At 42.5% G+C, this 16721-nt stretch overlaps 1 protein-coding gene across 5 annotated transcripts in view; it reads left to right on the forward strand.

Annotated features, from left to right (window-relative positions):
• The window catches only part of Dzank1 (double zinc ribbon and ankyrin repeat domains 1), a 52631-nt gene that overhangs the window by 13353 nt on the left and 22557 nt on the right, over positions 1 to 16721 (forward strand). For all 5 annotated transcript variants that reach the window (XR_007236061.3, XM_048455498.3, XM_048455499.3 and 2 more), the window contains exons 4-10: positions 422 to 524; positions 1749 to 1845; positions 3225 to 3349; positions 6341 to 6426; positions 10171 to 10288; positions 11957 to 12070; positions 13433 to 13525. Coding sequence is in view for 4 of the 5 variants with exons in the window: in XM_048455498.3 (XP_048311455.3) it covers positions 422 to 524; positions 1749 to 1845; positions 3225 to 3349; positions 6341 to 6426; positions 10171 to 10288; positions 11957 to 12070; positions 13433 to 13525 (736 nt within the window). In the remaining variant the exon portion in view is untranslated. The remainder of the gene's footprint in view (positions 1 to 421; positions 525 to 1748; positions 1846 to 3224; positions 3350 to 6340; positions 6427 to 10170; positions 10289 to 11956; positions 12071 to 13432; positions 13526 to 16721) is intronic.

Below are 16721 nucleotides of genomic sequence, written 5' to 3' on the forward strand. Positions count from 1 at the left end.
TTGTGTTTGCACTTAATCTATTGCCTTCCTGGTACTCCCAGGCATTGTTTACTGAAACCCTGTGCTCTCCCCTTTGACGCTGCCAGTTTCACATAGCAGGGATAAGATGTCATATATCTATTTCCTAAAAGTTGACTGGTTAGCTCTCAATTTGCAGAAAAATGCTTTGGTCTTGTAAATAGAACTATGGGTTGTAAAGCGGAGTAACCCACTGTTAATACTTGATCCTCAAGCTGCTGAGAAAGCTGTTGACAGTCTGTTCTCATTCTCCTAGACTTACAACTTTAGATTTCTCTATTTTTACATTATTATTTTTGGAATCTACATTTTTATTTTAAGAAGAATTTTTATTTATTCTTGGACTCTTCACCTGGAACGTTTGTGTAAGATACTCTCTCCTTTTTAAAAATTTGATTTTCAGAGACTGCAGACAAAGTGGAATTGTGACAAAGGTGTTTCAGGTTGACTATGAGCCCCCGAAGATGGTCTCTCCTGAAGAGAGTGTTGAAGGTTTTTCAAAGCAGGCAAGTAATGAAGCCAAAGAATGTTCCAACTGTCACTGTGTTTCATCCTTTCTTGCTCAGTGGGCACACCCTCCTTTCTTTACAGCGCTTCTACTCACAGTCTGATAGATCCTCATGATTAAGGTTAGTGAAGGTTAGAACCTTCACTGATTTCCCCGCCTTGGTCAAACCTTCCTCTGTCTAAGATTGGGATTCTGACTGGGCCCTGTCACTGCCTGTGCTGTTGCCTGCAGTGACTATCTGTGACAAAGCAGAAACCATTAGCATGCCATGCAGGGAATCAGCTTCCGCCCTGTCTGTGAAGGCTGCATAAACTCCAAATAAACAAGCTGTTTGCTCTCATCTCTGTTCCTGCACCAGGCCTTTGCTGTGGAAAGTGACCTGAGTATGTGATTTCTTGGTTTCTCGTCAGCCTTTCCCGTTTGCAAGCTCCAAGGTGGCAGGCAGTAAGCAGGGGTCCGATACTCTTAGCAGAGCTCAGGGGCAGGCAAGGGAGGGCAATGAGTGCTTATTAGGTGAATGGAATAGGCAGGCTAAGTGGACCGTTCCAGAGTTTGTGACTCCTGTCAGAGTCTTCTCCTGACGAAAACTATAATTCTTCACTTCTGTGGAGAGTTAATCTGATAGGCATAAGAAGGGTGTTTGAAACTTCAGCCGTGGGTTATCAGCACCAGTGGTCCAGGTAAGAGGGCCAGAGAGTGGCCACCCAACCAGGAGGTCTCAGTCGTGGGGTACTTGTTGAGAGCGACAGAGAAAGTTTGTGGGGCTGTTACTTAGCCAAGTGGCAGCCCGGAGACCAGAGTGGCTGCAAGTGGCTGAGTGGGTCTCTAGTGTGACAATCGCAGGGACAGTCCTCAGAGTTCAGGCCCGAGTCAGGTAGAAGGGACGGAGTCTGCGACAAAAAAGGCCGAGGAGAAGAGTCTTCGGATGGCTGTCTGGGCAGGTAGTGTGTATAAGGCTTGTCATTTTGGGTCTGAGCCCACCCTATTTTCCCCTCTGAGCCTTTTCTTATGTATTACTGTCGCTGACAATGGCACTATCCATGTCTCCTATCTTGGCTGCTTGACCTGGTGAGGCCTTCCAGCCAGACATGGGTTTCCAACAGAAACAGACATCACTTTATAAAAACTACCCTCATCCCTCACAAGTGAGAAGTGTCCACTGTGACACTGTCTGTACCACAACCTCTGATTCTCAACTGCCATGTAATCTCTTCATTCCTAGGAATTAAAAAATGGGTTTGTCGGACCAAAATTAAGGAAGAAGTATAAGAATGCTGAAAACAAGTCAACTTGGAACGTTAACCTTAGACGGCTTGCAGGTACGATGAAGAAGAAGGGAACCTAAGCAGGCTCCTGCATGCTCACTTTGTGCTTCTTCTGTACTTGTGTTGAAACAAGAAAAGCAGGAAGGCAGGCTACAATTTGAATTTTTATTTGATTCTAGCTAACAGATTAAGACCATGAGAGATAAGCAAGCAGTCTGACAATTTGATTTATTGAATGATTGTATTGAAGGAACCAGGGGGTGCTCACCTAACAAGGAAAGGGTCATCAGATTTGGAAAGGGGGTGTTAGGGTAAATTTCAAACAGAAACAGAGTTTGCTAGCATTGAGTAAAACTGAGCTGCACGAGAAGGACCAGCATCAGATGTGGAGTCAGGTTTGGTTACCGTGGAAACTGCAAAGGTGCGTGTAGGATGGTTAGAAAATGAGTCTGCCTTTTTATGTCTTGGGGACCTGCAAAATAGCTTAGCAGGGAAAAGCATTTGGCGTGCAAATATGCCCCCATGGCTAGAAGCCTCCAGTAAAGGACTACATCACATTCTTTCCCAGCAGCGACTGCTCTAAAGCCACCTCCCCAAGTCAGTGAATAGAACTGAGAAATAATTAACCCAGTCTAAGAAGATAGCCTTCCTTGATACCGTCTGCAATGTTCCATGCCAAGCTAAGAAAACAGACCAGTGCAATTACAAAGTTAGCAGGTAACATCATTTCAACTAAAAAGAAAAAAAAAAATCATGGCAGCCTCTTCTTTGCATGGCTATTACTTACCCAGGAGTCCAGAAACTTTGCTGTCGTCTGAAGTCACGTAAGTAAGACCTCCATTTTTCCTGAAAGACCCAGTCACTTTATTGTTGTTGTTGTTTTTAGAAAACAAATAAACAAAAACTCCCAACAGTATTGTTGTTGTTATTGTTTATGTGTGGGGTGTACATATGCCACAGAGAACCATTTTTGGGAATCAGTTGTCTCATTACACATAGGTTCCCAGGACCAAACTCAGAATGTTGAGGTTTTGTTTATTTGTTTTCTAAAATAACAGCAACAAAGAGACCAAGTAAGTAAGTAATAACCATGCAAAGAAGAGGCTGTCACAGATTTTTTTTTTTCATTTTAGTTGAAATGATGTTATCTGCTAACTTTGCAGTTGGACTGGTCTGGTTTTTTTTTTTTTTTTTTTTTTTTTAGCTCAACATGGAATGTTGCGGAAGGTATCAAGGAAGGTTATTTTCTTAGACTGGGTTAATTATTTCTCCGCGTTGTTTCACTGGCTTGGGGAGGGTGACTTTATAGTAGTTGGCACTGGGAAAGAATGTGGTGCAATCCTTTACTGGAAATTTCTAGCCATGGGGGCATATTTACATGGTTTTATATGGTAACAGATAATCACAAAACAATATTTTTAATGTAATTCTAGACCTCAAAGTAGGTGAAAGAGCAGATGCTAAAACTCTGAAAGATCTTCGCTTCGCTGAGGGTCCACTGGAAATCCCCACCTACCATGATGCAACTGCTACTAGAATAGCTGCCCATCCATCCCAGGTAACAGCAGTGGAAATGCTTTAGGGCAGCAGAAACACCTCAGACATTTTAACGCTTCCCAGCACGCGTTTGGACAGCGTCTTTCAGCCTTTAGTCGTGTTGCAGGCAGTTCCCAGCTCTGGAAGCACTGTGTCCAAAGGGAAAGGCCTCTATATTCATAGAGTGGTCCTTTGACAGGGACTTGAAACAGATAAACAGTAATCAAGTAACTAGTCATACCAACTTTTTGTTTATGTTGTTTTTGCTTTTGAAGACAGGGTTTTTCTGCATAGCCCTGACTGTCCTGGAACTCTGTCTGTAGGTCAGACTGTCCTTGAACTCATAGATTTGCCGACTTTTGCCTCCCAAGTGCTGTGATTAAAGGTGTGCTCCAACTCTGCCTGGATACGTACAGAAATTTTTAGTCAGTGATGCCATCCACAAGATAAACTGTGTGATGAGATGGCATAGTGGTTCTCAAAGTGGGCTCCCCATCCCTGCAGCACCATAATCACACAGGAGTCCATTTGAAATGCGTTCTCTCAGCACTCATGGCAGCCCTGAACAGAGACTCACAGAGAGAGCACGGGGCCAGTCTGCCTTGGACTCATCTGTCCTTCAGGGTCAGGTAACAAAGTAGAGGATAAATGACAAATGACAGCTGGCTTTAGACTGAGGTTACCAAGTTTGTGGGTTCTGTGATGATCTGGAATGCCAGAGCCACCCAGAGGGCCCATTCTCATCTGTAGACAGTCAATGGCAAGGACGTCCAGTTCAGGATTGCCACCTAATGAATTCGCCACCAAACTTACATCTTCTTGTCTGCCAACTTAGTTTGAAATCTGAGATCTATCTGGAACCTGAACCAGTATGGGAGGCAATATATGTAACATAGGCGAAATGAAATTCAGTGACTCACAATACTTGGCCAATAGAAGACCAGCTCATGACTTCTGGTACAGGCCACATGTGAGGTGACACAAAGTCTTGAACATTATACTTCGTCCTTAACAAAATCACTCTGACTGCTCCCCATTGTCTACAGAATTAAGTCTGAAATCCCAAGATTTAGTGCCCATACTGTTGACGTGAGCTCAAGCCAAATGGGTTTTCAAGCTTCCGCATCCTTCTCAGAAATGAGTATTGTAACTCCTCATATGCTGCATTGACAGCACCCTGCCTCTGGAGTGTGTACCAAAATTCATGCCTGAGTCTGCTTACAGGAACGTTAGACAAACACAAGTTCCATGTCAATGCCATATGCTACAAATTTCTGTGAGTTAACGGCCATGTTAGTTTGTTTTTAGAAATAATCTCATAATACAGCTCTGGCTGGTCTGAAAATATATAGACGAGGCTGGCCTCAAATTTGTAGTGGTCCTTCTGCATCTGCCTATATTTTTTAATTAAAATATAATTACATCACTCCCCCCTTCCTTTTCCTCTCTCCACCCCCTCTCATGTAGCATCCCCTCTCCCCAGCTTGTCTCCAAACCATGGCCCATTTTTTAATTGTATATAACTGAGGTAGCACAAGTGATAGATTCTGAATCTTGGGTGCTGGGATTTCAGGTGCGCACCACTGAACCTGACTGGCATATTGCTCTTTTGTTATGTTCAAGGCAAGAAAGTTGAAGAGAGACTGAGGAACCACTTCAATTTAGAAGTGACAAAGAGGACATGACAAATAGAGGCAAAGTGTGGTATTGGATCAGACCCTAGACCAGGAAAAAATTACACAGTTATGAAGGACATCATAGTCATAACCAGCAGTCTCTAAAAGCGGATTTGTGGATTAGATAAGATCATAACCCTTCATTCATCTGACTTTGGCACATGGTTGTTCCTGGGAAATTCATACTCAGCTACTTAGGGGCTAAGACTTGTCAGGCCTACAGTTTAGCCTCATGTGACTCAAAGAGAATAAAGAGATATGTAGGAAAATGCTGTCATAAGCAACTGTTTAAGCTAAAGGAACAGGAGTTAGTTTTGCTGTTTTGATAACTTTTCTTGAAAGTCTGGTATATCAAAATAAGATGCTATATGCTCAGTGTGGTGCTTCATTTCTTTAATCTCTGGTTTCAGGAGACTGAGGCTGGAGAAAAACAAGGCCAATCTGGGTTACATAGCAAGACTGTCTCAAAATAATATAACAAATATACAATAAAATGGTACAACTCATAGGGTGATTGTGAATGTCAAGGAAATAATGGCTACAGTAGCCAGTGCATTTCATTATCAGAAGTAGTGTGGCTAGCTTCTCCCCTTCATCTTTCTTTCTCAGGCTTCCTTTCTGTTCTGTTCTGTAGACCACATCCAGCCATATGTATCCCAGGATGAACCATGTGCTGCCCTGCTGTGGTACCTGTGTGTTTCCTTTTGTTTTCTGTCTACTTCACACACTTTCCTCCGCTTTCCCGTGCCCACCTTGACTGTTAGCATGTCTTCTCTGGAACCTACAAATGTAAATATTTTCTCCTCTAGGCTCCCAGGGAACACCACACAAGTCTGTTCTCTTGCTGAGTCCATAAGATTTCAGTTATATTGTACAGATCTCAGGGGTGTGCTTTAGAGACAGGGACCATGTGAGATTCTGTTTGTTTTACCCCTTTTCCACACTAAACACAGAAATTAATTTAAATAACCTATAATTAATTTATAAGTGAGTCCTTTTAAGTTTTCTAGAAATATTGTCTTTAAGATTCTAGCTTAAGTCTTCCAATTTTAAAATATAATCCGTCTAATAGTAAATTCAGATATATTTTTTGTGGTTTTGTTTTTTGTTTTTGAAGCCATGGTTTCTCTGTATTGTTCTTGGCTGTCCTGGAACTCACAGAGATCCGCCTGCCTCTACCTCCCAAGTGTTGGAATTTAGGTGTGTGCCACCACTGCCTAGTTTCCCTGTGATAGTTTTAAAACATGAACTCTGGCAAATGAATTTGAATGGCTTTTCTTTACCCTCCATACGACCTGTGTGTCTGTTCCCAGCTCTGTCTGTGTTCTTCATTCCAGTCCCCTGGCTTTGCACATATCACTGGCCAGAAGAGTCTGACAAGCACTGAGATCTCACGGATCCAGAGGGACACGGACTTCCTCAAGTACGTAACATGTTTTCTGCCTGTCTTAGATCAAAGTCACACATGGTTCACAGGGATTTAAAATGAAATATAACACTGGATTTGCCCATCCCTAGTTTTTAAATTAAATTTATTGAGACAGAGACTTGCCTTGTAGGCCTGACCTGGCACTTCCTATGCAGTCCAGTTTGGCCTCAAACTTGAAACAATTTCTTGCCTCAGACTCCTAAGTTTTGGTATTTACCATACCTAGTAAAAGATTATAGTTTAAAAACACATAGTTGGAGAAAGGAGGCCAGGCCTGGAGAGATGGCTAAGTGGTTAGGAGCACTAACTGATTTCCAGAGGACCTGGTTTAATTCCCAGCACCCATATGGTGGCTCACAACTGTCAGTAACTCCAGTCCCAGGGGATCTGACACCCTCTTCTATCCTCTGTGGGCATGAGCATGTATTGCAGGCAAAACTTCCATACATAGAAAATAGAAAAAAATTGTAAAAGAAAAAAGAGTGTATCTAACATACACTAAAATGTGTATCTGTCAAGAGTGTGATTGACACATGTATATGAAGCTAACACTACGATCACAGAGATGAACAAGTTCATCACAATATTGGACCTTCTTATCCTGCCCCATCCAGTCAGCTGTTGATACGGCTCTTGTCACTCTGGTTTGCATTCCTTTCATAGGTAATGGACTAAATCAGCATACATGCTTTACCCACTCCCCAGGCCTTACTGATTTAACATAATTGTTCTGAGATTCACACATGTGGCTGACATCAAATTGCCAAGTGTTCTCTTTATTGTTGCTTCTGTGCCATGTACCCCACAGTTTACTTACCCATTCACTTGTGAGAGCACCTGCTCCTCCTAGTGTTTGGCTAACGAGTCAAATTGTAAAACTAATGTGAACATTTATACACATGTCACTGTGTGTACATTGACCTCCATGTCCTATATGGTAGATATCTGGAAGGAAAATGATTGGGACTTATGATGGGTGATTTATCTTCTCAGCTTTTTAAGAAGTTATTCAGTTATTTCCAAAGGAGTTGTATCACTTCTATTCACTTGGCAGTGTTAGGAAAAAGTTCTAAGATGAGCCGCTTTGCCAGTGCAAAGAAATCCAACCAGGTCAAATCAAACCAAATTAAAATGTCCATACTTTAATAAATGCAGCATTCTCGGGGGAGGGGGCAAAAGCATGGCAGAGGAGACAGAAAACTGGGAGCCCACTTAAAGACCTTGTGGGAGTGATCCTGACCCCTCCCCAGGGCATGCTGGGATTTGGAGTCCACACCAATGCCAGGGGCTGGGGTGACACTCCCAACTTAACATCACATTCCAGACTCTTTGGATATAGGGGTGACAGAAAGTTGAGGTGATAATTATGATCAACATTTTAGGCTACCTTTGGAAAAAGGGGTATAGACTGAAGTGTTATAGAATTCTAGTTTTTTTCCTTTTTTAATTTTTGTTTTTGAAAAAACAACTATCTTTTTCATTATACATACCAATCCAAGTTCCCACTCCCTCCCCTTCTCCCATTCTCTCCACATACCCTCCCACTCCACCCCATCCAATCTTCAGAGAGGGTAAGGCACATTGCTTTGGAGAAGGTCCAAGGCCCTCCCTTCTATATCTAGGCTGAGCAAGGTTTCCATCCAAAGAGAAAAGGTTCCCAAAAAGTCAGTACATGCAGTAGGGATAAATCCTGGTGCCACTGCCAATGGTCCCTTAATCTGCCCCAGCCATGCAACTGTCAACCACATTCAGAGGGACTAGTTTGGTCCTATGCTCTTTCCTTTCCAGTCTGGTTGGTGTTGATGAGCTCCCATTAGCTCAGGTAGACTGTTTCAGTGGGTGTTCCCTTCATGGTCTTGACCACATTGCTCATAATCTCATTCCTTCCACTCTTCAACTGGACTTTAGGAGCTCAGCCCAGTGTTCCAGTGTGGGTCTCTGCCTCTGTTTCCATTAGTTGTTGAATAAAGATTCTATGGTGATATTTAAGATATTCATCAGTCTGACTACAGGGCAAGTCAAGACCAGGCCCCCTCTCCTCTATTGCTTATGGTCTTAACTGGGGTCATCCTTGTGGATTCCTGGGAATTTCTCTAGAGTCAGGTTTTTTGCTCACCCCATAATTGCTCCTTCAATCAAAATATCTCTTTCCTTAGTCTCCAGAATTCCAGTTTTTATATCTTTACCAACAATTTGTATTTTTAGACATTTAGTGAGACTGCAATTGTAGTGATAGATCACTGTGATTCTAATTTATATTTCCCTAGTGATTAGTAATAGGCATCTTTTATGTACTTACATGTATAAATTTTTGGTAAAGATCTATTGAAATTTAAAGTGGTTATATATCATATTTATTATTGTTGTTGTTATTATTATTATTAGGTTGTAAAAATTCTCCTTTGTCAGATAGATGTTTTACAAATACTTTCTAATTTTTAGCTCTGCAATTTGATGAAGTCTAATGTACTTGTTTTTCTTTTATAGTTAATTATATTTTTTCTGGTTATTTGAGACAGGCCTTCTCTTCTGTGTATCCCTGGCTGTCATGGAACTCACTCTGTAGATCAGGCTGGCCTCAAACTCAGAGATCTACCTGCCTCTGCCTCCCAAATGCTTTGATTAAAGGTGTTTGTTGCCACCACTTGGTTATATTTAATTCTTAGTTTGTCATATTTATGAAAAACTTCACAGGTTTTCACATATGACACATGCCTGTAATGCCAACCTTAAGGATGCTGAGGTAGGAGGATCACAAGTTCTGGGCTAACCTGGCCTATATAGCAAGTTCCAGATTAGCTTGGGAAACATAATAAGGCCCTCTCAGCTTTTTCACAGCTTGGCAAACAGGAAGCAGAAAGTTCCTGGACTGAACCAGGGATGGGTATAACCTTCAAAGTCCATTCTCTGGTAACCTGCTTCACCAACCAGGCTCCACACCTTCAAATGACATAAGAAAGGCCTAAGGACTGTGCGGGCATTACAGATTCAAATCATAACATTTCACTACTGGCCCCAAAGCTCATGACCATCTCAGAATGCAAGATGCAATTTGTTCAACTCTGAAAGTCCATGTAGTCTTAAAAGTCTCCTTAAAACTGCTATTAAATATGGCATTGTTTGAATGTTTATGTCCTGTTGTTGAGTTCACTCCTATGGCACTGTGAAATAACCTTCTTTAACCTCGGTAACTTCCTTTGCTCAGACACTGTTTGTTCTAATAATAAGTAGCCACTCCTGCCTTCTTCTAACTAATATCTATATGACATATTGTATTTTATAATTTACTTTTGTTCCTCTACTTAATGTTGATTTTTTTTTACTTTTTTTCCCACCCCAACCCCTGATTTTTTTAAAAACAAAATATAGCTATGTCTTACTTTCAAAAAATTATATTAGACAATCTCTGCATTCTAATGAAGGTGTTTAGAAATACACACACACACACACACACACACACACACACACTTGATTCTTCTTAAGAATTTCCCCTCTAACTTTCATGTCGTGTGAGTGTATGTGTGTATGTGTGTGTGTCTGAATTTAATTAGAGTTGCTTTCATAAGCATGGGCTGCTGTTCAGTAGGTATATCACCGATAAAAATGCTTCCCCCAAACAATCTTTTACTGCCAGTAGTCCTTTGGGAGGCAGGAGCTCATGCACCCTCTCCCATACATTAGATATGTAAGAATGTTAGTGTAGACTCCTATGGATAAATGGAACCTGTTTTGCTGTAGGTGTACCCACTGTCTGGCCTCCCGTCCATCTGATCCCTTTGCTCGCTTCTGTCACGAATGTGGGGCTCCTGTTCCACCTATATTTGGCTATCGTCTTCCACCCCCAGAAGCAGCTCAGGTAAGCTTCGGAGTATTTGAAAGCTTTGGTTTCTGGTTTATGTGACCTGTATGGGTACCCGTGACCTGGGCCTGTCACATGAGCCACAAACATAAACATTCATTGAAAGAATTTTGAGCACATTGATCTCTTGATATCCAGATTCTTCTTGAGAATAGAGAACACATTTTTTTATTTATCTATTAATTATGTATGCAGCATTCTACCTGCATGTGTCGCTGCAGGCCAGAAGAGGGCACCAGATCTCATTACAGATGATTGTGAGCCATCATGTGGTTACTGGGAATTGAACTCAAAGAACATCTGGTAGAACAGTCAGTGCTCTTAACCTCTGAGTCATCTCTCCAGCCCTAGAGAACATATTTCTAACAGGATTTCTTAGTGTGGCCTTGGAGAAGACAGACTGAGAAACAGGCTGAAATCTTACTGTTTTAATGGAAGAAGGTTGGCCCAAAACTGTGCTCAAGTACCTCAAGCTAGTCAGACTTTGCTGATAGATGTTGGTGTGGGCTGGACCAAATATAAAACTTAAGACTGTTTTCAAGTTAGCCTAAGCTTTTACTTTTTTAAAAATTAATTTGTTTTGTTTTTTGATACAGGGTTTCTGTGTGTAGCCATGGCTGTCCTGGAACTCACTCTGTAGATCAGGCTGGTCTTAAACTCACAGACACCCTCCTACCTCTGCCTGCTGAGTACTGAGGTCAAAGGTGTGCACCACCACCGCCTGACACTTTTTACTTTTTTTGAGCTCTTTTTCATCTACTCATGCAAGTAGAGATGTGTGGCTGCTGGGGAGAACTGAGAACTTATTGAGACAGTTCCTGGGCATGGTGCTCATGTCTCCGTCGGTAAAGCACTGTTTGACTTGAAAGCACACAGGCGAGGTCAGTCCTCACCACCGAGCTCACTAGACAGCCATGGGACTGCAGGCTTAGCAGATTTGGTAATCTGCAGGCCTATGAGAAACCCTGTGTCAAAGGAGATGGACGGCGTTCCTGATGATGACCCCTGAGGCTACCTTCTGACCTGCACACACGCAAACCTGTACATACATGTGCTCTTGCACATGTATGAACACACACACACATTTTGATTTTTTTTGAGAATTTCATACATGATCACTACTACACCTATGTCACTCCCGACCCTCTCTCTCTCTGTCCCAACACACACACAGTGTTTTTCAAAAGTTAAAATGAGAATCATAATAAAAGCAAAGCAATCTATTCAAAACAATAATAAAAATCCTTGGGCACTTCGTCTGTCTGTTGATTACCATGAGCCTCTGGTCCTCTTTGGTTGCCACTGAGATTGTCATCTTGGCAATGTTTCAAATAAGGAAGACCCTGTACAGCAACAGTCACAGAAGTTCCCAGCCTGCCCTGCCCTGGAGGAGCCGCTGCCCAGAGCAGGGAGGAGGAGAGCAGCCTGTGAGAGCCGCCATGCTCTTGTGCAAATGGGCATTTCCAGGAACTTTCGGTTTGTTGCTCACCAGCGGCTTACAGTTCTCGTTCTAGAGTAAAGCGCTTTTTTCTTTCTACTCTTAATGGCAATAAAATAGGAGGAAAGGTAATTGTTTTAAGTGTTTACAAAAGCAAGTCAAACCTTATGAACTAAGTCCTGTCAGCCTTTACCTCCCAGTCAACCCTGGCCTTCTCCTTTGAGCAGATGGGCCTGTGCACAGAATGCGGAAGCATGGTACCCATGAACACCCCCATCTGTGTGGTGTGCGAGGCTCCTCTTGCTCCACAGCTGCGCCCCCAGGCCAGCCTCCACTTGAAGGTAAGGAAATGTGATTCTGTCAACACCCAGACAGTGGTGTCTGAATCATTGTGTGTCTGTCTTCAGCTGGAGGAGTGGACTAATGATGGATAAAGTGTCATGAACAAACCCATTCTCATTTTTAGGAAGGTGTACTGATCCAAAGGATCTGTAAGGGAGATGCCTACACACACTCCCAAAAATGAATTTTGAGGACAAATTGCAATATAGCTAATTTAGACAGTGTTTTGCTTAATTATTGTTACTAATATTGACTTATAATTGTTCCCTGAAAGTGGTTTCATGTTTTGTTTGATGGTGGCTTCCTATTTTGTAGAAAGAGCGGGTAGAATTATTCACGCCCTGGCCTCTCTATTGCAGCTTAAGCTTCACCGTCCCAGCCTCATGCAGTGGCTCCTCGGGGCCTCTTTTAGGGAATCTGACCCCGTCACCCACTGCCTGACCTCAACAGCTTTCACAAACTTTGATGCCAACCTCCATGACACCCTCAGCATTGCATCTTTCGTGGCTGTAAAACCAGTACCTTGTGACTGGTGCTCTTAAATTCTGCTGCCAGCTCCAGATAAACTTTGGCCCACTTCCTCCACACTTGCCAGCCTCTGTGCTCCTCGGTGGCTGGACCTGCAAGCACTGCCTAAGCAGTTGTGGTAGTTCTTTCTAATCAGTTTGCATTTTACAAACTAGAACCTTCTATGGGTAGGGCCTTACCCTGTAAGGTGTTTTCCTAATCCAGGGTAAAATGTGAGGTTTCTCCTTAACTGTACCAACCTTATTAACAGTCACAGTGTCCCAGCTTCGTCTGTTTCCTCTGCACGTCCTTCTCATTCCTAGCCCTGTCCAGTTTTGTCGTCTCCTCTGTTTCTGTGTTGCATCTTGACTCTCGGACTGAGTTGGGAAATTACATTAATGTTTTCTTCTGACAACCATTTCTTCCACTTCTACCTAAATCATCACCTACAGAAGAAACCTAAGTTCATAGCTAGCATAAAGCTGCAGGACCCAACGAACTTGTTAATCCACAGACGAGCTTCTGCTGCTCTCAAGTCTTTCTCCTTATGGTATAGGCCATGAATAGAAAGCCTGTTGGCTGTCAGCTTTCCCACATTGGAGATGGGAACATAACCATCCTAAAATTTCAAATTGTCTTCCTCAAAGTAAATGAATACTGTCTTCAGTTTGTTTGCTTGCTTGCCGTTTTGTCTCTTTTAAAACTATGCTCACTCGCCTGCCACTGTTGCAATAATCCCCAGCCCAACACAGTATTCCTGACTGGATGCTGTAACACCGCTGGCTGACTAACAGGACTGCCGGCCCCTCCACCCTGTTCATTGCTCATTCTGTTTCTAATTCCCTGTTGTCAAGGAGAAGGTGATCTGTCGCACCTGTGGCACTGGGAATCCTGTTCAGCTGAGATACTGTGTCACCTGTGAGGGGACCCTGCCTGGAACACAAGAGGTAGGTGGGCTGAATGTGAATGTCCCTGTCTTTGGTGGTCACTAAGTGCTCGGTGCTGATGTTACTAGAGAAGTAAGACATGCGGTGAGAGGAGAAAGATCGTTATGAAACACAGACTAGGGCTGCAAGATGGCCCAGCGGGTGAAAGCACTTGCCACAAAAGCTTGGCAACCCGAGTTCCATAGACTTCATAGTGGAAGGAGAGAATTGACTCCCCAGATTATCCTCTGACCCCTACTGCAGACATTTTATCTATGTAAATTCTTCTGAAGCCTGAACATAGGATAATCTTCCACTTACTTCTGTCTTTAATCTTGTTTCTTTCACCAGCACAGATGTTACCATATTTTAACCTTATAGTATCACCAACATGTCATACATGTTGCCTTATGATGTCACCTGTTTGTCTGTAGGATCTATGCTTACATGCTTCTCTTATGCTTGGTAATATGATTGTCCTGTCCCCTCTCCCCATCAGGTCAGAGATGTGTGAATTTTATGATCTTTTCAAGGTCTTCAAATTTTACATCCTAGTTTTTATTTGGGTTTTTTTTTTTATTTCTTTCTCTTTGCTTTAATTTGGTCCTCTTTTTTCAAATTCTTTTTTATTTATTCACTTATTTTTTAAAATTTTCTTTCTTTATCTCTCTCTTTCTTTTCTTCCTTCCTTCCTTTCTTCTTTTATTCTTTCTTCCTTTCTTTCTTCTTTCTGTCTTACTATGTAATGCTGGCTGGCCTGGAATTCACTATATTGACCAGGCTCACAAAGACCTGCCTGCCTCTGCTTCCTAATTACTGGAATTAAAGGTGTGTGCCACTATTCCTGGCCTTATTTTTTTCTTCAGGTTTTCTATTTAGTGTATGCACACACACATGCACATAAGGTCAGAGGACACCATTTTCTTCTTCTACCATGTGGGTCCTGGGAATCAAACCTGGGTTGTCAGGCTTGGCAGGCAGCCCCTTTACCTGCTGAGCCAGCTCTAATGTCCTGAAATAAGAACTCAGACCACTGACTTTAAATTTCTTTCCTCGTTCCAACACGAAACGTAAAATTCTGACGATCTTCTTTGGCAGCATGCTGTAAATATAATATATATATATATATATATATATATATATATATATATATATATATTACATTGTGTTTTCACGATAATACCTTTAAAAATAATGTCCATTTTCCCTGGGATTTCTTCTTTAGTCTAAGACTTATTTGTAAGTTGTTTGCTTCATTTCCAAATATATGGTCTTTTCCTCATTTTTAGCAGTGGTGACTTAAAAGTTAACTCTTTTTTGTTTTTTCTCAAGACAGGGTTTCTCTGTGTAGCCTGGCAGTCCTGGAACTCTCTCTGTAGACTAGGCTGGCCTCAAACTCAAATATTAGACATCCTCTGCCTTCCCGGCACTAGGATTAAAGGTGTGTGCCACCCCACCAGCCACCAATAATTAACTCTTATGGCTAGAGCACATGCTCTGTGTGATTTGTTACTCTAATATGATTTATTCTGTGGCCCATCATATGCTCTAACTTGGAAGCATCCTGGTAGACCTGAGCAGTGTGAGTTTTCTGTCATTGTTAGATGCAGCATTCAGTAAGTACCAGTTAAATCTAAGAGGGATGCTGCAGATACCTTTGCTGGTTTTGTTGGCTTGTCTTTGTCTTTCTATTCCTTCTAGCAAATTCTGAAGAAGAGGTAGTAAGCAGTTAGACAAAGATAAAAATAAAAAGTTTAAAGTGTTAATTTAAAAAAACACTGAGCATGGTAATAGGCCTATAATCCCAGCGCCAGGGTTGAGGCAGGATAATTGTAGCATGGATTCTAATTGGTATTAATAAAAAAACCCAGAGTCAGTTATTCAGGGGTAAAAGCTGAGAGATCACAGAAGCAGAGCAGTCAGCCACTAGAGAGCTGTTTGTACCTCTACTGAACCTCAGACTGCTGCTGTTCTCTACCCAGCCTCAGATGCAAGACTGTCTCAAAAGACAAAAGAGAAACAGAGAGAAAATGGAACTGAAGACAGGACTCATTGGAAGGTTATCCCATGTTCAGGCATCGGAAGAATTACCATAGATAAAGTATCTGCGGTTTCCAAAGCAGTCTACAGATTCAGGAAAATCCTGTCAAAATTTCAATGACTTTATCATTTACAAAATAAAGAGAGAAGCGTGAGGAAGAGAACTTGACTGTGCTGAGCGTTCCTTTGTACTCACTTGGCATTCACCTAAACCCACTGTAGTCCTGTGAGGATGCTGCCGAGAGACTGAAATCCTGGACAGCAGGCTGTAAGATCAGTGGGCCTGGGCTCAGTGACGACGCCTATCTCACAGGTTGTGTGAGTTGACAGAGGGTGCAGGCCAGTACCTGGAACAGTTCCTGCACAGACTCTTACAGAAATGCCAATTTTACTGTCACCCCATTTGGAAAGTGAGAAGCTGTCAGATTCCACAATAGTGAATAAGCAGCAGGAGCCAAGATACTAATCCAGGTCTGCCTAAAAGCATCAGAAACTCTCAAGAAGCAACAACCATTTCCCTCTCCACAATAAAAGAATTCTTGTATAACTAGAGCCTGGGACAAGAGACAGGAACTGAGTCATGAAAGTATAATTTGTTTAGAGAGCTGGCAATCAGGAAAGCCAGGGAACATCCCCCCGTCTGCCTTCCCCATCATCCCCAGCCAGCATCCTTTACAGGGAACCTGAAGAAAGGCATTGGATCATTGCAAAGGTTGTCTCCCTGGTCCGCGGCAGCTTCACTCTGTGGCATTGGTGCTTCTCTCCCTGTTGCTCCCTGTGCTTTCCCCTCATTGTTGTCTCTGTGTAGTCAAAGTTCCCATACTCCCAGTGATGGGGTCTACATTCTTCCCAAAGAGCCACCTAAAGAGCCCTACATCAAAAGCTAGCTCAAAACAAGCATGCTATTAGGAGCTGGCAGTGTTCATGCTGACTGCGTTCAGTGTGGATCTGTAGGTTCTCTCCTACAGTATGAAGACACATGTGCTCTTTTTGAATTTTATGATTTATTTTAAGTGTATGGGTGTTTGGTCTGCATGTATTTCTTCTGTGTGCCTCTTGTGTCTGAGTCTCATGCCCTCAGAGGCCAGAAGAGAGTGTCAGATCCCCTGGAACTGGAGTTACAGACAGTGAACTACCTCCCATATGGGCACTGGGAATGGAGCCCAGATCCTCAGAA

The sequence above is a fragment of the Myodes glareolus genome, chromosome 10, assembly GCF_982192425.1.
Source record: "Myodes glareolus chromosome 10, mMyoGla1.1, whole genome shotgun sequence".
Classification (NCBI taxonomy): domain Eukaryota; kingdom Metazoa; phylum Chordata; class Mammalia; order Rodentia; family Cricetidae; genus Myodes; species Myodes glareolus.